A 20289-nucleotide genomic window follows, 5' to 3' on the forward strand; every position below is an offset into this window, starting at 1 on the left:
TTTCCACGACTTCACAGTTAACTTCGATGTAGGGAGCCCAACTTTGAAGTCTTTACTCCATTCCAAATTCAAAGTAGGGTGTGTGTAGATGCTCTACTTCAAAGTAGCTTACAAAGTTACAAAGTAAGCAAATTTGAAGTTATTTTTGTCGAGTAGACACAACCCAAGTGATCCATTTCCTCTCACCCATTCCCAGCTCTGGGAAAGACTGATTTCCATCCGAGCTATTCTCCATGAATCAATCCAGTTTATTTGTTATCGGTGTGTGCACTCCATTATTCACCACATGTTTCTTTGCTTGTAGAATTGTTCCAACAAATACAATGGTCTTTCTTCGGTGTGTGTGTGTGTGTGTGTGTGTGTGTGTGTGTTTTCTAGATTTCTATTTGCACTTCTCTCAGTGATCCTTTTCCGCTCGTGGGGAAGCCAGAGCTGGATCAGGTGCATTGTAAGTCAGTGGTTATAGCAGCAGGCGATAAGGACTTATCAACAAGTGATACAGGGAAAAACAAGCAGGTGATTGCAGATTTACGGGCTCTGATACCGTTGCATTAACATCACGGCTCAGCTACTTCTCTTTAAACATGTATCTATTTTCTTGTTCATAGCATTTGGAGATACAGCAACCTCTCTCTCACACAAACGCACTCGCTTACTCTCTGTCTCTCTGTTTTATCTCCTTTTGTTGCTCCCTCCTGTTTTCTCTGGGTCTATTTTCATTTTATTTCTCTCTTGAGGAATTTTCGATTTTACGGGGCTCTTAGAAGACACGTAGGGGTAAATCACAGTTAAATAACAGCACTGAGCACTGAGACCCAGGACTGGTGGCTGGAAGGAAATGGATGGGACCACAGGAAACTTGGCTACAACCACGACAAGGGGTCATCCAGCTTCATAAAATCACACCGGGTTATGGATTTTGCCGACTGAAAGAGTTTGGGATTCTAGAGGTTTGACCTGCACTTCACCTGGGCCATGAAATTCCCAGCTGCAGTCGACCCAAAGGCAAAATGAGCACCTGGGCTAAAAACAGCAGTGTGGCCTTGGCAGCCCAGGCGACATGCCCAAGCCCAAGCCAATCTGAGAGCTCAGATAGGGACACAGTGCCTGTCCCACACTGCCGCTTGTACTGCCCTGTTCTCACCACTGCTATTTTCAACCCCTCATTCGCTGATCTGCCCAAGCTGGGAACTTAACCTCCCGGCTGCAGGGGTAGTGGGTAACTCAAAATAGCTTCCACTGCCCAGTGGGGGATTTTTCATATGTCTTCTCCATTTGGAGAGATGACAGGACCACAATGAAGCTATTTCCAATGCCCGTGTTTGAACTCGGAATAGCTCTCGTTTGCAAGCCAACGATTTCTGAGTTTTGTCTTCTCCAAGTCTCACTGCGGCACAGATACCAGAAAGATGTGTCGGAATCCCAGCCCCACCGTGGGATTTCAAGTGCAGCAGGGGTTGAGGGAAAGAGAAGGGACATGGGTGTAATTCATTGGGTTCCTGTGCTCTTGTTCTGACCACATTGGAAGCTCAGCATGTGTCTTCCTTTGACTCTTGACAACTTTATTGTTTCAGTGGAGAGAAGTTGTGAGGTGAGGTTTCTGCCAGTACAGCTGACAGCACAGCCTGACCGTGCGCGCTCCATCAGTACTTCATGGTTTTCTTTTTGCAGATACGCACCATGGAGAAAGCAGAAGGAAGAAATCAAACAGTCATCGTGGAATTCATCCTCTTGGGATTTGGGAATGGCCCTGAGCTGCAGCCCCTTCTCTTCCTGCTGTTTCTGGTGACCTACATTGCAACTGTGGCTGGGAATGGCCTCATCATTGCACTGGTCGTGTGTGATCAGCAGCTTCACACCCCCATGTACTACTTACTAGGGAACTTGTCCTTCCTGGAGATCATTTACACCTCCACCTTCTTGCCCAGGCTGCTGGCCAGTCTCCTGACTAGGGACGCACCCATTCCTGTTAAGGCTTGTATTGTGCAATTGTGTTCCTTTGGTTGCTTGTCCACTGTAGAACCTGTGCTACTGGCGGTCATGTCTTACGACCGGTATTTAGCGATATGCCATCCCCTGCGTTACCCTGCTCTGATGAACGGCCGGGTGTGTGGCCAGCTAGTGGCAGGGTCCTGGATCATCAGCTTTGGGTTCACCATTATAGCAAACACTTTCTTGTGGGAAATGCCGTTCTGTGGTTCCAAAGAAATTGACCATTTCTTTTGTGATTATGCACCCATCATAAAGCTGTCCTGTGAGGACACCCGCACTGTGGAACTGCTGACAACTGTTGTTGCTGCCATTGGGTCACTTGCACACTTGCTGCTGACTCTGACGTTCTACAGTTGTACCATCGCTGCCATCCTGAGAATCCCGTCCACCACCGGGAGGCAAAAGGCCTTTTCCACCTGTTCCTGTCACCTCTTTGTGCTGACCGTTTTCTATGTGTGCGTGATCAGTGTCTATGTGGTTCCAACAGCCAATGTGCCCAAGGCCCTACACAAAACATTCTCTGTCTTCTACATCGTCCTGACTCCCCTGATCAACCCTATCATCTACTGCCTCAGGAACAAGGAGGTCCAACAGTCCCTGCGGAAAGGGATTCGTAAAGTGGTTACTTTCAGAAACCAATTGTCATGAGTGAACGTCTGTAATGGGGTAAAACCAGGGAGGGGGGTTCTCTGTAGGGGTTCTCTGTTGCTGTTTCAATATTTTGGAATTTTCTTTTTCCAGATTTTTTTCAGTTTCTGCCTCTGGGGGAAAAGGACCATTTGCATCCTTAATAACAGCTTTACCCCCTTTTCTTTCTTTCTCTCTTTCTTGGGATTCTTCTGTCCCAGGCACAGGATTCTGCACTTCTCCTTGTTGAACCTCATCAGATTTCTTTTGGCCCAATCCTTCCATTTATCCAGCTCACTCTGGATCCTATGTCTGCTCTCAAACTTATTTACCTCTCTCCTTGCTTGGTGTCATCCACAGACTTTCTGAGGGTGCAATCCCATCCCTCATCCAAGTAATTAATAAAGGTGTTGAACAACAGTGGCCCCAGAACCGAACCTTGGGACACTCTGCTTGAAACCAACCACCATCCAGATATTATGCCATTGAGCACTATCTGTTGGGCCTGACCATCAGGCCATCTTTCTATCTCTCTTATAGTCCATGGATCCAATTCATACCTGATCAACTTATGAGCAAGAATGTTGTGGGAGATTGTAACAGAAGCTTTGCTGAACTCAAGGTACATCACATCCACTGACTTCCTCATGTCCACAGAGCCATAGAAGATCGTCAGATTGGTCAGACAGAACTTGTCACTGGTGAATCCATGTTGACTACTTTCAATCACTTGTCCCTCATTCACGTGCTCCAAAATGGATTCCTTGAGGATCCCCTCTGCTATTTTCCCAGGTACTGAGGTAAGGCTGACCTGTCTAAAGGTCCCTGGATTTTCCTTCTTTCCATTTTTGCTTGAGACCTTACACTGAAAGCCTTGGTGAATAACTGAAATGGTCTCAGAAAACGCTAAAGGATCTATCCATGCTCTAGATAAGTGGCTTTTGGCAGAAATGGAAGGAGCCACTTATATTTAGCTTATAGAAGTAAACTGTAGGCAATAACTTATGAGCAGTCTAGACATTAAGACAATTGAAATACACAGATTAATTAATCATGGAAACAATTTCCAGTGGTTCATGGTGGATTCTCCATCATTGGCAAGTTTCAAAACAAGATTGGATTTGCTTCAAATTCTGCTCTAACTCAAAAGGAATTGTTTTGGGGGACATTCACTGGCCAATGCTCTACAGGTGATCCAGCTAGATGATTGAACTGGGCCTTTTTGGCATTGGGATCTCTGAATTTTCTCTAACGAAAGATGTGTTAGTTCTCTGAACAGTATCCTCATTTTCAGTTCCACTTGCTGGGTTACATTCAGGAATCAATTGAGACTCTGCAGGTGGGATTACTTTATAATCCCTTAATGTCCTTAGAATGTTTGAATCTTGGACAAGTTCACTCGGGACAATACAAACCATTGTCCTTGTCATTTCTTTGGTTTATCTGAAAATCTCAGGGGTAAAGAATTATGGAAAACTTCTCAAAGAAGATGGTAGATGTGATATAGATATTAATGAATGTGCTGGAATGTTTAATTAGTGCTACTTTTTGGTGTTTTTAATTCACTGATGAGTCATTCTGCACCTAAATTTCCATAAATGCTCAAAATACATTCATACCTTCCCAGGCTAAAATTACTGAGTGTTAAATGAAGGAATGGTGAGGAACAGGTCAGACTCCATTGGGAGTCACTAGTTCTCCACCTATTGACCTCACACATGTCCTGGGCCTTGAACCATAGACAGGGCATTTCTTATCATGTACATTGGGAAATATGCCAAAGCTACCAAATTGCCATGACACGTTTTATCAATATGTGGACAGCCGCAAAGGGACCCAGATTCATACGTGTAAAAGTCCAGCTTAATATTCCCAGCCCCTTTAGCTAACCTGTTTGCAACAACTGGGGAACAGGGGATTTAAACTCACACAAGAATAGTTCAGTGGACTCCAAAGTTTCTTATTCCCCAGGGGAAGGATGGTTTGCAATTAGGCCCTCTGGGTATTAATTAACAGCAACATTAATTGTGTCATGGCCCCTGAAATACTGCTAGAAAATTGCAAGAAATTTTCAGAGCCATGGGCCAAGCTGTTCCCTGGTGTAACCTCCTCTTGTCAGTGTGGTGACACCAGGGCTTTGCCTGAGCCAGCGTGTGCAAAAAAATATGACGTCTGACTTTTGCTGTTTTCAGTTGCATGTTGATGTCCTCTGGCGCCTCTGGTCGTCCCAGGCACAGTGATGCAGATTCAATTCTGCGCTGAAGAAGGATTTCCATGAAGCAAACCACTCACTGCATGCTAATGTTCTGTGGCAACAGCCTGATAAACAAGAGGAGAACAGGGCTGGCCAATGCCACTGAAGTTTATCCCTTTCGTTCGTTAAACCAGCCGAGCTTATTTGCCCTTTGCCTTCTATAAAAACCAAACACAGAGGGGTATTTAAAGAGTGGGGTCCCAGTAAAAGGGAGGGCCAGAGCTGACAAGGTCTATTCAGTCAGAGTGGAAATGGCCCATTGTCAGTCGTGTGTATCAAAAGAGGAAAAACCAGGTCAGATCAGATAGGGGTAAGTGGCCCATTGTCAGAGTCTAAATGGGAGATATTAACACCCAGGGCAGAGAAGCTGCTTTTGAAAGGGGCCGGCCACTCCCAGTCTCTGTTTCATCCTTGGTTGATGGAGTCAAATTTACGAATAAATTACAGCTCAGAAATTTCTCTCTCCATTTGATTTGTGAAATGACTTTGTTTTCGGACTGCTACTTTTAAATCTGCCACTGAGTGTCCAGGGAGATGGAAGTGTCTCCCACCGGCTTCTGTCCATTACCCTTCCTGATGTCTGAGCTGTGTCCATCTATTCTTTTACGGAGAGACTGTCCAGTCTGGCCAGTGTAAATGACAGTGGGGCATTGCTGGCACACGATGGCAGATATTCCATTCGTCGCTGTGCAGGTGAGGGAGTCCCTGGCGGTGTGGTTGATGTTAGGTGCTGTGATGATGTCACTGGGGTAGATCTGTGAGCAGAGCTGGCAGCGAGGTTTGTTGCAGGGATCGGTTCCAGGGTTAGAGTTACTGTGTTCTGATCTGTCGTTGCTGGGGACGTGCTGTCTGGCCCAGTGCCTGGTCACTCCCTTGATGAATCACAAGGAGTGGGCATGGCGCTCAGAAAAGCAAATGAGATTGGCTTCCTCGCCAGTGCATCACAGCTGGGGCCAAGACTGCTGCACCCCCACCGGCTCGGTGGACCTGAGGTTGGAAGCAGCCACAGCACAGCCCCAGCCACACAGCTGCTTGGTCCCCTCTCCCCACAGCTGGGGCTGGTCCCTCCCCTCTGGTAGTTCAGGCTACAGGGGGGCCAGAGCCAGCGCCAGTGAGGTGAGGTGGGGGCGGACCCATCTCTGGGGAGGCAGCCGAGCCAAGGCCACCCCAGGTCCTCACCACAGCCCCAGCTCTGGGGAGAGAGGTTGAGCTCAGCTGCATGGTGCTCCAGGGGTAGCAAGCCCCATCTTCAGGAGGGGGAGGGACTGCAATGGAGGGTGGGGGGGACCTGTCCCAGCCACCGCAGCACCCCTGAGAGCCGAGACTGGCCAGAATGGCACATTCTCCTCACCAAGGAGTTCAGGGAATTCACTGGTGGGGATCAGCCCTGCCCTCATTGCCCCCTGACTCCCCTGGCGCTGGAGGCAGGACCCCAGATCAGCTCTGGGCTGGGCGCATGGCCCCCTGACACAGCCTTTGGCCAAGGTCAACCCACACGTCATCACCTCACTTGCCACCAGAGCAGGGACTGCAGCTGGCCAACACGCCCCCATCTACCCCCACTTTCTTGGATCACTCTGTGGCCGTGTCCAGCACCACGGATCAGCCCCAGCCCTCACGACCTCCCCGGCCTCCTCGCCCAGAGCTGGGGCAGAGGCCACCCCCACAACCCAGTGCTGCAGCTGGTTCCCCCACCCCCTCAGAGCTCGGGAGCTCCCCCAGCTAACATTGGGATGGGGCCCAGTTCTGCGGCCTGGCCCTGGACCCCATGTTGCCCCCTGTTCTGCACCAGAGCTGGGGTCTGGGCCAGGAAAGCCACCTCAGATCACCTCAGCCCCGGGCAGAGAACCATGGCCCAGTCCTAACCCCCAGGTGCCACCAACCCCTGTCCATGGCTGAGGCCTGACATCCCCAAAGGGGGGCTGAGGTTGTCCACCCACACTCCAGTTCAACCTGGGCCTGGGACCAGCATCACGGGCTGCTCCACCCCCACTCCGCCAAGGATCCAGACTCCCCACGACCTGTGTAAAGGCCCCTCCACTCCAAGAGCTAAAGTGGGCTGCAGAAGGCAGCCCCACCCGGAATTTCTCCCCAGGAACTGCAGCAGGGGTTCCCCCCACCCTGGGGAGATGCCAGGGCCAAGCAGCACCGCCCTGACTGCCCACGGACCAGCCTGCACCCCTTCCCCATTCTCAGCAATGCCCAGCCCCTCCTCCCTCTCCCTGGTGGGGACCTGTGGACAGGGAGTGCCCCCCCTCCACCTTCTCCTCCCTACCTGTCAGGGACACCGAGGTCCCCACCTCTGAGGTGGTGTGTGCACTTGGCATTCCCAGTCCGGAGAGCAGAGCCAGCTGGAAGGCTGACACGGGAACATGGCATTGTCTGCTGTGTGTAAAACAGACCTGAGCGTGGTTCTTTTCACCCCTGTTGTTCACGTAGATCTGCTCAGCTCACACATCAGACAGATGGGCTGGGGCTGCGCTCCAGTGGCCTTCTGCTGACAGACTCAGGGACCGTCCGCGATACAGCTGCATTCTGTGGCTTTCCTGGCCCAGGCCCCAGCTCCGGTGCAGAAGAGGGGGCAACATGGGGGCCAGGGCCAGGCCGCAGCACTGGGCCCCATCCCAAAGTTAGCTGGGGGAGCACCCCAGCTCTGGGGGTGGAGAACCAGCTACAGCACGGGGTTGTGGGGGGAGGCTGGGAGTGGCCGGCCCCTTCCCAAAGCAGCTTCCCTGCCCTGGGTGTTAATATCTCCCCATTAGACTCTGACAATGGGCCACTTGCCCCTGTCTGATCTGACCTGTTAGTCTGTATCTTTGAGAGCAGCAAAAAGTCCTGTGGCAGCTTTTGACTAACAGAGATTTTGGAGCAAAAGCTTTCATGGGCAAAGACCCGCTTCATGCATCTGACGCTGTAAACCAGGTTAGTCTATGAGGTGCCACAGGACTTCTTGTGCTTCTCGAATGTCAAACAAGGGTCCCCAGAGCAGCCTCGAGAGTGGGCGGATGCAGAGGCACTGATGTCCCTTGTGTGGCAGGACAAGCTGTACAAATGGTGTTCCAGGGGACAGACCAGCCCCCCACTGGTGTCTCCTAGGCAGGGACCAGCCACCTGGGGCAAGTCTGTGCATGCTGCTGTGTTATCCCCTCTCCTTGTGCCATGCCTGGAGTGCCACAACCTGGCAGCAGCTCTTTCTGGAGCCTGGCCTGGTCTTGCCCTAGCAGCTGGGTGGTGGAGCAAATTGCTTAGTGGGGGACAGTTGACATCATGGACCCATTGAAGGTCTCCAGACCAGAGCTCTACAAGGCTGTCTGAGCCTTGGAAGACGTTTGGGAGCTCTAAGAGAAACAAGAAAAAGGAGGAAAGGAGAGGGAGAGAGATTTTTTTCACAACATCCTCGAGCAAAGAGTCCCACAGGTTGCCTTTGTGCCGTGTGAAGAAACACTTCCCTTGGGTTGTTGTAAATCTGCTCCTTACGAATGTCATTTGGTCATCGGCTAGTTCTTGTGCCATGGCAAGAAGTAAATAACTCTTCTGGATTATGTTTCTCCATTGAGTAGAGGATTGTGATTTGCTGATGTAAGGAATGTGAGATCTCACACCTCCCACACTGTCGGCATAAATTGTGATTTTACAACAATGTGTTTACAACAGACAAAACACACACACACAGGGAACATGGCAGCAGGAACGCAGTGCTGCTGAAGGCTGGGAGGAATGTGTCTCCCAGAGGTCATCTGCATGAGAATGCAAAGGGTGCATGTGTGAGACCTTTCACGCAAAGCCTGACGGGTAGCAAGTCAGCCATGAGATTTGGTCTGTTGTAAAGACGTTGTTGTAAAATCACAATTGCAGCTGACACTCCGTGTGGGGGTTGTGGGATCTCACCAATGCTCTGGGTTGTTGTTGGGGACAGGGCAGTCGCCATGGGACATTGATTACGCAGGGCTCCCTGGTTTAAAGCTTTGTAAAGCAGAAGGGCAGCAGTAGTAGCTGAGTGAGCTTGCTGAGTGCCTTGGCCATCTGTTTATAAAACTGAGTGGAGTAAGTCTCCCTGCCCGTTGACAGACAGAGCTGGATACTAGGGTGTTTGTGAAACTCCACGCTGGAGTTAAAAGAGCTGAAATCCCAGGGTCCTGCCTCAGAGCTGTCCCAAGCGGTGGGGTGTGGCTGGTAGGAGGAACAGCAGATGACAGTGGGTGGCTGGTAGGAGCAGAGGGAGGCTGCAGACAAGTGCACGGCTGCTATTGCCCTGGTGATGGATCTGGGCTCTGGGTTTGGGACTGCACCGCGAGAGGTGCCCCCTGTAACAGTGTGTGGGGTAAAGGGCCAAGAGCCCCAGCAAGAGACTTGGTTCTACTGCATATGGGGATGGTGTCTTGTTAAAGGGGTTTGTCTCTTCTCTGCTTCGGTGTACGGCATCTGTCGCTGTTCCCTGGGGGTAGGTTATGGTCTATGATACTATCTGCTCATGGGACTTCGAAGTAGGCGTCAATTTCGAAGTGCTGCAGCCGCCCGCATGCTAATGAAGCGCTGAATATGCATTTCAGTGCTTCATTAGTAAACTTCAAAATGGCCATTTGCGCGGCCATTTCAAAGTTTGGGGCTAGTGTAGACACGGCCTGGGAGACACATTCCTCCCAGCCTTCAGCAGCATTGCGTTCCTGCTGCCACGTTCCATACACACAGACAGACAGACACCCGCCCACCCACAGCGAAGTGGGGGTTCTGCCCTGGGGCGGGGCCTGCACTGCGCGCACACACACTTATACACACACACACACACACACCTCTGTGCTCCCAGCATGGCTGTGGGGGGCGGGGCCTGGGGGGGCGGGGCTGAGCGGAGCCACAAGCACGGCCCCTGCCCCGCCCCACGTGTCCGGCCCCAGCCTGGAGTCTGGCGTGGCGCTTCCCCCACCGGCTGCACCGACGGCTCCGGGAGTTACAGGGCGGGGGGGAGGGTGAAACCACGTGGGAGCGGGCAGTTTGGGGCATGATTCCAGCTGGGGGTGGGGGCGGTTTGGGGCGCGAGTTCTGGTGGGGGGCGGAGGGGGCAGTTTGGGGTGTGAGTTCTGGCAAGGGGGCGGTTCGGGGCATGAACGCTGCCCCCACCCCTAGGAAATCAGCCCTGCGCACACACACGTGAGCAGCTTTTGGAGCAAAACCCCCGTGGGGCTCGTCTCAGCTGGGAAATGGGTTCTGCCAACTGAGTTCGTTGCTGTCAGTCTCTCAGGTGCCACCGGACCACTTGCTGCCCCGTCTGAGTCCTTCCGCCCAGCTCGCGGGATGGAGCCGCAGGAGTCAAGAGAATCTGAGCCCAGATCCCCGCCCGGCCCCGAGAGCGGCAGCAGCTCCGCACACATCTCAGGTGCCAGCTCAGAGCTGCCCAGGGGATTTGAGCGCCCGCTTCCATTTCCTGTTAATAACAGGTGCCCAAACCACCTAGGTCACTTGGACAATCTCTGCCTCAGTCACTCTCCCCAGACTCAGGGGCGCACAGTGGGGCTTAAAGCCACCGGTTCCCTCCCTCTCCAGCGTGTGGTGGCAGGGGGGACGTGAAACTTCATTGCTCTACCCCGTCCAAGGCCAGGGCCATAGCAGGGGTAGCCCTGGCTGCTGCTGGAAGCAGTGGGAATCTGGCCCTATGGTCTGGGCAGTGGGTCTGGGAGTGAGGGCTCCTGGTTTCTGGTCTCATCTCTGGCAGAGGAGTGGGGTGTAATGGTTAGAGTAGGTGGGAGTGGGAGTCAGAGCTCCTGGGCTCTCATCATGGCTCTGAGACAAGAGTCTGAGCATCAGGAAACTGCAGCTGTGAGCCCTGGGGGTTGTCCCTGCCCCAACTCTGGGGTGTCTTCCTGGGACAAATCAGTCCTCCTTGTAGGCAAAACAGGTCAAATAATTTACCAGGAGAGCGAATCTCAGAATGATTTTAATTTAGAAAATACAGGTGAAGATGAGGATGACGATGATACAACTTCCTACAAAACGATTCTCTGAGTGACTTTTGTTTGTTGCAGCCTGAGGCAGTGTTGTTTTCCTCTGGGGAATACGGCAAGAAATTTGGCCTGAGGGACTTGGTCCCAGAAGCCAGTGAATGTGATAAACACACCTGTTTCCTTCAGCACATCCAGCACCAGCAGCAGCTGGGAGATGGAACTTCCCATGCTGAACAAGGTAGGGAAAAGGAGCCTTCAGCCCCCAGCCATCCTCCCACTGCAATCCTCAGTGTTGTGCCCCACTCTGCAGCGGGAGCCAAATCACCTCACTGGTTCCTTCATCTGAATTTTCCATATATGTGTGTGGAGATCCTGAGTGATGTTCGTCTGTCTGTCTTGCATTCAGAATTTAGCTAATGTGGCTATCTGGGGTGAGGCCAAGCGCTGGATTTCAGGGCGTGGGGGTCATTGGCACTTGGTGAAGTTCTGGTCCCCTCATTCCATAGTGCCCAGCAGAGTGACAGATGAGCCCCTCACCTCCTCCCCCCCATTCCTGATTCTTTTTGTGGTTGTGTTGTTGGTGTTTTTTCTTCTCACATCTCTCATATTTTCTCCACTCTGCTCCCCAGGCTTCCTCCTCCTCCTCCTCTTCCTTATTATCCACTATCTCTTGAGTGTAACTTTTCTTTCATAAGGTGTGTGCTGTTTATGAATTTGAGCACAGTCGGCTGGGTGGGCTCCATCTGATCTCTTCTCATCAGAATAGCTACTCCTGAATATGCCCACGACACATGCTCCACAGGTGAAGCCCACTAATTTAGAGGTGGTCTCTCATAGCTGAATTTATCTGAGCCCTTTTGGTACATACTATGTGCTTTGTTAATTTATTGCATGGTCTCCTGTTTCTAAAGGGACTGTCTGGGTGACCTGAAGAGCACTGAAATTACCACTGAGCTTTCAATGATGAGATTCTCCCCGGACCTTATTCTCAGTGGTGAGTAAATCGTAGAATGCCAGGGCTGGAAGAGAACCCAGGAAGTCATTGAGTCCAGCCCCCTGCCTGAAGCAGGATCACCCCCAACTAAATCAACCCAGCCAGGACTTTGTGAAGCGGCGACTTAAAAATTTCTTGATATAGAGGTTCCATCAACTCTCTAGGTAACACATTTCTGTGCTTCCCACCCTGCTGGGGAAATAGTTATTCTTAATATCCAACCTAGACTTCCCCCACGGTAACTTAAAACCCTCGTTCCTCATTCTACCATCTGTCACAGCCTCTCTCCACCCTCTTTAGATCCCCTCTTCAGGAAGTTGAAGGCTGCTATCAAATCCCCACCTCACTCTTCTCTTCTGCAAACTAAATAAGGCCAAATAATGAAATAATTCCATCTATTTAGAACCTGTCCAAATGTCAACTCAGAAATAAAAACAGAAACCAAAATCCATTCTGGAAAAGAATTCCTGTATATGGATGTTTTCCATCAGGAAACACTGAGAAAACATTTTGTGGTGGACGTTTGAGTTCATACGGACTCTTGTGAACTGTAATTTGGGTTTTTGCTGCTTCAACTTTTTGTATTGATTCAGTGTGAAAACGCACACTGGCATTTCCCAGGAGATGGAAATTCCATTTCCCGGCCAGCTCTGCATTTAGTGCACAGGAAAGTCCTTTGTATTGTCAGTGGAGGTTCTCCAAAGAAGCTCTTAAGAGAGACACAAGAATTCTCACGGCTTCTGTATGTTTAGAAAGTATCATTCACAGCTGTTTGAAAAGGTTCTGTGATGCGCACTGGGCGTAGCTCAGCCCCACCCTTTCCTTTGCTCCTGTGATTTCATGTTCTGTCTTTGTTCTCTTGGAGAGCGTGTGTCATTGAGAGTCAGAAGAACACAGTCTCCAGTTCTGGGCGTTCCCAATCAGTGTGTCTCTTCTGTCTGTCTGGTTCCCGCTTACGAGCTCACTGTTATTTGCTGCAGTCCTGTGAGAGCCCCATACTAAGGAACTTAAGCGCAGGCAGAATCCATTTGTTGTGTCTCATTTTTAATTCAACTCTGTCACTTCACGGTCACACCTGCGATTATGAAGTTCCTTTTCAACAAATGAGCCTGAAGTAAAACGTGTTGGAAATGTCTCCGACATCGTAGGATCTTTCTTGTGAAATTCCTTGTGTTACCATCACAGGAGAAAGCTTCAGACGTGGTGTAACTCGGAGACTCATAGGATTATAGAACATTAGAACTGGGAGGGACCTCGAGAGGTTGTTCCGTCCAGTCCCCTGCACTTCACAGACCGTCCCTGATAGATATCTGTCTAACCTGCTCTTAAACATCCCCAGGGATGGAGATTCCACAGCCCCTCTAGGTAATTTATTCCAGCATTTAACCACCCTGACAGCTGGGAAATTTTTCCTAATGTCCAACCTAAGCCTCCCTTGCTGCAGTTTAAGCCCATTGCTCCTTGTTCTCAGTACAGCTCCTTTTACACCCCTGGCGTAGTTACGATTTACACCAGGTAAGGAGCTGTCCCTGGGTCTCATCTCTTATGTGGACACAAACCAATGTATAGCAGAACTGGCTGTGAGGGAGGCAGGAATGATTTGGGTCGTTCACTAACACTGAAGGAAGAATAACGCTGTGCAGAGCAAAAAGGCCAAAGTCCCCCACTGCTTTCAGACTCCAGGGGGCTTCTCCATCGGAAAACGGTTTCCAGCGTGTTTCGGCTCCACAGTGTCTGTTTGCTGGTGTGAGGTGTCACTGCAGGGGAATCCGGGCACTGGTGTGATTATTCGTATCATTAACATACGAGTGAGAGGAGAATGTGCCCTCGTTTGAGAAATCGTATTTGGGAACTCGGCTGCGGTGACACTTTCACCCCCAGAATCTGCACCGACCCCCACACCGCACCCTCCGTCTGGCACCCTCCACCCCCTGCCCTGAGCTGCCCCAGCCCTCCCGGACCCTGCACATACTCCATCACACCCCGGCAAGTACCCCCCCACCCAAACACCTGCCCTAACACCCCCCTCCAGCCCTCTGTCCTGAGCCCCCTCCCCTCACTCCATCCCCCTCCACCTTTGTCCTGAGACCCCCCACAGCAAACCCTGCTGTGACATCTGCACCTCCCGCTCCTGCCCTCACCCCCGACCCTCCCACCCCCCAAACCCTCTGCCCTGACCTATCCCTGCCCTCACAGGCCCTTCCCTGTCGGTAATCACCTCGCTGGTGTACAACCATCCAGCACCTCCCACCCCCTGCCCTGAGTCCCCCAACCCCCTGACTTCTGCACCCCCATCCCCTGCCCTTAACCACCACACGCAAAAAGGCCTCCCCCACAGCCCCCTGCCCTCACTGCAGCACCCTCTGCCCCCTGTCCTGGTCCCCCAACCCTCCCAGCTTCTGCTCCCCCTCCTCCACACCCCACCCCTTCCTCTCCCCTCTCCCACAACCCAACATTCCCTCACCCACTGCCTTCAGACACCCGCCTCCACCCCCACTGACATATCTTACACAGCCCATGGGGAGCCCCCCAAAGGGCCAGGGATGGCCATACAAGGGTACCGCAAACACACAGCTGTTACCTTCACCCCTGGGCTGCACAGGCTGATCCACAACCATGGGCTCAACCTACCGCACCGTTCCTTCTCACCACGCCTTTCAGACCAGCGAGACAGCAGAGACGCAGAGCAGGAAATGCAGTTTCCCACTGGAAGTGACACAACTTACACAGCGCCACATTCACTGAGGGAATTAGACCCCCGTCAGGTCCAGCTCCATCCCATTCACACAGAACGGCCCCATCGAGAGCTGTTGGAAATGCAACAAACAGACAACATGGACTGGAAACAGAGACAGAGACAAGCGGCTCTTCCATCAGATGAAAATGAAGAACTCCTGGAAACTCACCTTCACATGGACAGGAGAAGACAGTGAACATCTCAACCCAGTGACAGTGAGGAGCCCAGAGAAACCTGACTTCAAAGAGCCAGAACCAGACAGTCAACCCCTTGAGCACACGAACCAAATGTCCCTGACTCTGCTTAAAGCCCTGAGCAATGCCAGGTCAGTCGCTGTTATTTATAGAGAAATTTCAGCAGGTGTTAGTCAGAAGGGTCTGAACAGGAAGGAAACCAGGACAAATGTTTTAATGTTTTAATGTTTTGCAGTCACATTTCTGATGTGCCTCAGACCTCGTCTCTTTGTCCTCCTACAGATGACCTCTTCCGAGGGCGACCCTGGAGGGAACCAGACCATCTCCGATGTGTTCGTCCTGGTGGGCTTCTCGTACCTTAATGAGCTGCAAATTCTTCTGTTTGTGGTGCTTCTAGTCATCTACCTGCTCACCCTGATGGGGAACCTGCTCGTCATCTTGCTAATAAAGCTGAACCCCTCCCTTCACACCCCCATGTATTTCTTCCTGGTGAACCTGTCTTCCTCAGAAATCTGCCTCACCAGCAGTGTGGTCCCTCAGCTGCTGGCTCACCTCCTGGTGGAGGAAAAGACCATCTCCATTGCAGCTTGTGCAGCAGGGTTGTATGTCAATGCCATTGTGGGCCTTATGCATTGCTGCCTCCTCGCAGCCATGGCCTACGACCGCTACGTGGCCATATGTCACCCTCTGCACTACACAGCCATCATGAGTGGCCAGGCATGTGCTCTGCTCGTGGGGGCTTCATGGGCTGCTGGCATCTTGGTGGAAGTTCCTCTGACAATGTGGGTCTTCAGCCTGCCCTTCTGTGGCTCCAACCGCATCCACCACTTCTTCTGCGACTTCCCACCATTGCTGAATTTGGCATGTGCCGAGACATCGCAGATTAAGGCTGTAGGTTCCATGGTGACAGTTCTGTTCATCCTGTGTCCTTTCCTGTTTATACTCCTGTCCTACGTCCGCATTATCTCCACCATCCTCAAGCTGCCGTCGGCGGAGGGAAGGCGTAAAGCCTTCTCCACCTGCTCCTCCCACCTCATGGTGGTGACTGTGTTCTATGTAACGGTCCTCATCACCTACCTGGCACCCAACACTGGCTCCACTCAAGAGAGTGACCTGTTGATTTCCCTGTTGAACACAATCATCTCTCCAGTGTTGAACCCCATAATTTACACTCTGAGGAACAAAGAGGTGAAAGGAGCCTTGAGAAAAACTGTACAGAAGAGCAGCTTTTCTCACCACTGGAGAAACTAGAGACTGGGCAGTCAAATTAGTCAATATTGGGGCACGGCGGGGGAGGCGCTAGTGAAGGGAAATTCATAAACATTTCATTGAATTTCTCCCAACGACTCTGATTTTTTTGTTCCTTTGAAAGACTTTGTCCTGTCTGGAAAATGGGAAGTGAAACCCTTGCTGCCAAATTACCCCAAAATTTTAAATTGTTGTTTTTTTTTGAAGTACGAAAGGCAGAACAATTTCCCCTGATTTATAATTCATTGGAAAAAACAAACAAACAAACAAAGGACTTGGTTTAGTTTGGCCAAAGTCCGGTCCTGATTTTCAAACTTGAAAATGTCAAAGGAAAACAGAGCGTCCAAGGAGAGATGTTTCATTCAAGGTTCACCTCTGCCAAATGTGTCCTTCCCAGGTCAGACTATGAGAAGCAGTTTTCCTTCCTACTCCTTGCTCCTGACGATACCATGTGGGATGCTGACAGGGAGAGGTGTGAGGGCGTCCTGATACTGAGGTCGTGTGCGGCAGAAGGAGACAAAAAGGGGTTGGTTGCACTGCCAGGCCTTCCAGCAACAGATTAGAAGCAAGAGAAAGGCCAAGCACAGGGTTGGCCTGTTGTGCAGTGAGGAGCGAGGAACAACATCAAGAAAACTGGAAATGGCAGAGCTGCTTCATGACCTCTTTGTTTTGGTCTTCACCAAGAAGTCTGTGGAGAAATTCCTGACGTGGTGAAAGCTTGTTGGGAGGGGGCAGGTTTAGAAGATAAAATAAAAAAATAAAAAAGAAAAGTTAAAAATGACCTGGAAATATTCAATGTCTGGAAGTCACCAGGACCTGATGAAATGCCTCCTAGAATACTGGCAGAGCTGAAAGGGGAGGTATCTAAGGTTTTAGCTATCGTCTTTGAAAGTCCTGGAAGTCAGGAGAGATTCCAGGAGACTGGAAAAAGGCAAATAAAGTGCCCATCTCTACAAAGGAAAATAAGAACAACACAGGAAGTTACAGACTAGTCAGTTTAATTCTGTGCCAGGAAAGATAATGGAGCAAGTCATTAAGGAATTCATCTGGAAACATCAAGAAGAAAATAAGGGGCTGGGTAACAGCCAGCATGGATTTGGGGAGAAGAAATCAGGGCCAAACAATCGGATAGCTTCTGTGATCTGATAACAAAAAGCAGTCAAGTAGCACTTTAAAGACTAGCAAAATAGTTTATTAGGTGAGCTTTCGTGGGACAGACCCACTTCTTCAGACCAGAGCCAGACCAGAACAGACTCAATATTTAAGGCACAGAGAACCAAAAACAGTAAGCAAGGAGGACAAATCAGAAAAAGATAATCAAGGTGAGCAAATCAGAGAGTGGAGGAGTGGGGGGGAAGGTCAAGAATTAGATTGAGCCATACTTGAGCCTTGTGCCTGAACCGTGCCCTGAGCCCCTCACACCCCACAGCTCCAGACACCTGCAGCAGCAGACGTCCCATTCCAGAGAATTGGGGAGGTCCAGGTTCATTGACGTGACGGTTACTCACATCAGTTCCCAGTACAGTGGGATGTTTCCAGCCATGCAGATGAGCTTTGTTCCCAGCTCTTTGCAGGCCCATTGCTCTGAATTCGGAGGGAGTTGGGCTCTGTGGTTTGAGAAGGTCGCCCACCCCCGCCGTAGGGCTGAGCAGGTTCCTTTGGGCACAGGCTGGTGTGAGTAAAACCCCACATGGGCAGGCGGGTGAGATGTTGTGGCTGGAGTCGCAGTGTGGGCAGAGCTGCCAACGTCGGGGTGTCGGGCAGGGACCGGTTCTTGGATTGGGGTTTCTGTGGTGCGGGGTGCGGCTGCTGGCGAGTGTCGGCATCAGGTTGGGGCTGCGTGTGGGCAAGGCCTGGCCTGTCTCCCAGCACCTGTGAGAGGGAGGGACCGTTCCTAGGAGTGGGGGTGGGTCCGTGAGGCGCTGGTGGGACGTGAGCCGGGGCTGCACATGAAGATGGGCTGTTCTATTAGTTCCCTTCCTGGGCCTGTCCTGGAGCAGGCGACTTCTGGGCACAGCTCTGGTTGTGTCCATCTGTGGCCTCTGTGTGCCAGGCGGGCGTTGCAGTGTCAGCAAAGCCCAACACAGCCCTGGGGTGTTTGTCTCTGGCAGATCAGAGCCCATGTGGGTGTGTCTCAGGACTGGGCATTGGACACTGACCGTGTGACCTGGGCTGGGTGGAAGCTGGAGGCCGGTAGGAAAGTAACAACCACGTGGGTTTTGCCCACAAAAGCTGATGCCCAGATAAATCCATTAGTCGAAGGTGCTGCTGGACTCCTCATTGCTTCTGTGGATACAGACTAACGTGGCTCCTGCTCCCCCAACACCTATTTGTTAATCTGGGTCTCCCAGACACACCAGTCCTGGTGCTTGGCCCAGTGCTCAGAGCAATGAGGTGGAAATGGCTTTGTGTTTCCTCTGAGCCCAAGCTGTGGTGGGTCCCACCGAGATATGGGACCAGGCAGCGGGTGCTGGAACCCACCTTCTCCCTGGGGCTGGGGAGTCACACAAAGGGTCCCTGCCCTTGGGGAATTCTGTCCCAGGAAGGGGAAGCCATGCGTGGTCATCTTCAGCCACGTGGGATTTCTTTGTACAGGGTGTGACGGGGTGTATCAGTCCGGCATTGGGAACCAGGGCGTTGCCTGGTCCAGCTGGCTGAAAGGGCCTCACCCCCAGTCCTGCTGGGCCTGCTACCGGAGGAAGCGGAGTATTAAAGCCCCTGGAACCGCTCAAGTGGGGCCGGCTGCAGAAGGAGCCGAGCTGGCGGGAGACCTGGCCCTGCTGGGTGAAAGGGCTCCCCGCCCCCGCCCCCAGCTCCGACCCACGGCTCTGACGGCCACCGCTCTGCCTGCTCGGCAGGACTGCTCCAGCCAGGAGCCCCAGAGGGCTTTGCCTGGGGAGGGGCTGTTGTCTTGGCAACAGAAACACACCTGGGCATGTGGGCTCCATCCCAGGGAGGGCTCTGCTGGCACCGTAGCTGTCGTAGGCCATAGCTGTGAGGAGGCAGCCGTGGGCGCCCTGCCAGTCCCTGCTTCTCTCCGGCCCCTCGGGGTGGGGGGGAGCCAGGCTGCCCCGGCAGTGGCACAGAGGAGGGGTTGCACTCACAGACCTTCTGTGCCTCTGCTGGGGGCAGACGCCTTGTGCGCATGGCGACCGCTCTCTCTTGCCGCCCAGCTGAGCAGTGAGAGGCTCCGCCAGCAGCGGCACAGAAGGGAGAGAGGCAATTCCCGCCCAGGCCTCCCTCCCTCCCTCCCGCGCTGCTGCTGGCGGTGGGGTTGCCATCCAGGTTGGGCACCGGACCCAATCCCACTGCCCCAGCCCCCGTCAGGCAGTGCCACCAGCAGGGTGCACAAGGAAGGGAGGCAATGGCTCGCCAGGCCACCCTGCCCTCTGCGCTGCTGCTGGGGCGGCGCTGCCTTTCCCGCCGCCCACATGGGCAGACAGAGCTGCCCCCAGCAGGGGCGCAGCAGGCAGGGCAGAAACGCCATCGAATGGCGCCCTGCGTTCTGCGCTGCTGCTGGTGGCCCTGCTGCCCTCCCAGCCAGGTCAGAGGCAGCCGCTCTGCGGCCTCCCAGCGTGGAATTCAGCACGGCCAGCAGTGAGGATGTGAAGGACCAGGTGACTGTGGGCCGGCAGCGATGGCAGAGAAGGAAGAAGGGCGGCACCATGCAGGGCCGCCCTCCCTTCTGCGCTAGGGACGTCAGACAGGAAGTCATTGAATAACGGTGTCACCGCCCCAAACCGCAGCAACTCCACAATTATTCCACAGCTCCTGGGGGCGGGAGAGCTGGGTGGGAACCCACTTTCCATGTGCACCGGCTCCCGCCTGCTCCCCGACCCTCCCCATCGCTGCATCTCTGCCCCAGGCAGCAGTGCGGGGGCAGGAGACCAGGCAGCTCTGTGGGATCTGGGGCTCATGGGGCGGCTGTTTGAAAACTGGCTCCCCACAGGCAGCAGCTCCCACCTCCCCTCCCCTTCCTGCCCCTGATACTGCGGCCGCTGGGGGAGGGGTGTGCAGCCGACAGGATTAACCAAGCGGCCCAGGCGTATTGTTTAATCTTGTCCTCGACGACACACGTTGACACCCCCAGTTTGTGCTGCTGCTGGCGCCGGCACTGCCCTCTGTAGTAGCCCCTGGCCAGAGGCACCCGCTCTCTGGTCCCCCCGTTTGGGAGTCGGGCTGCCCCCAGCCGTGGTGCAGAAGGAAGTGCTGCAATCTCACCCCAACCCCCACTTCACATCCTGCTGCACCGCTGTTAGCAGCAGCACTGACTGCCCAGCGGGGCGGCCAGATAGTCGTGGCTGCTG

The 20289-nt window shown here is 52.7% G+C and overlaps 1 protein-coding gene across 1 annotated transcript; it reads left to right on the forward strand.

Moving 5' to 3' along the window:
* Positions 1 to 1838: 1838 nt before the first annotated feature.
* On the forward strand, positions 1839 to 19704 carry LOC142004965 (olfactory receptor 6B1-like). The gene is made up of 2 exons (XM_074982639.1): positions 1839 to 2605; positions 19523 to 19704. Exons 1-2 carry the CDS (start codon positions 1864 to 1866, stop codon positions 19702 to 19704), a joined length of 924 nt encoding a protein of 307 aa, XP_074838740.1. The 5' UTR covers positions 1839 to 1863.
* Positions 19705 to 20289: the final 585 nt, after the last annotated feature.

This window comes from Carettochelys insculpta, chromosome 32 (assembly GCF_033958435.1).
Source record: "Carettochelys insculpta isolate YL-2023 chromosome 32, ASM3395843v1, whole genome shotgun sequence".
NCBI lineage: Eukaryota > Metazoa > Chordata > Testudines > Carettochelyidae > Carettochelys > Carettochelys insculpta.

What these genes read in the sequence shown, in the direction of transcription:
- LOC142004965 (XM_074982639.1), top strand. Translation starts at nt 1,864, where the DNA reads ATGTACTACTTACTAGGGAACTTGTCCTTCCTGGAGATCATTTACACC. An exon ending in GTCCCTGCGGAAAGGGATTC is followed by an intron (nt 2,606 to 19,522) that starts GTAAAGTGGTTA and finishes CTGCCCTCCCAG; the next exon opens with CCAGGTCAGAGGCAGCCGCT.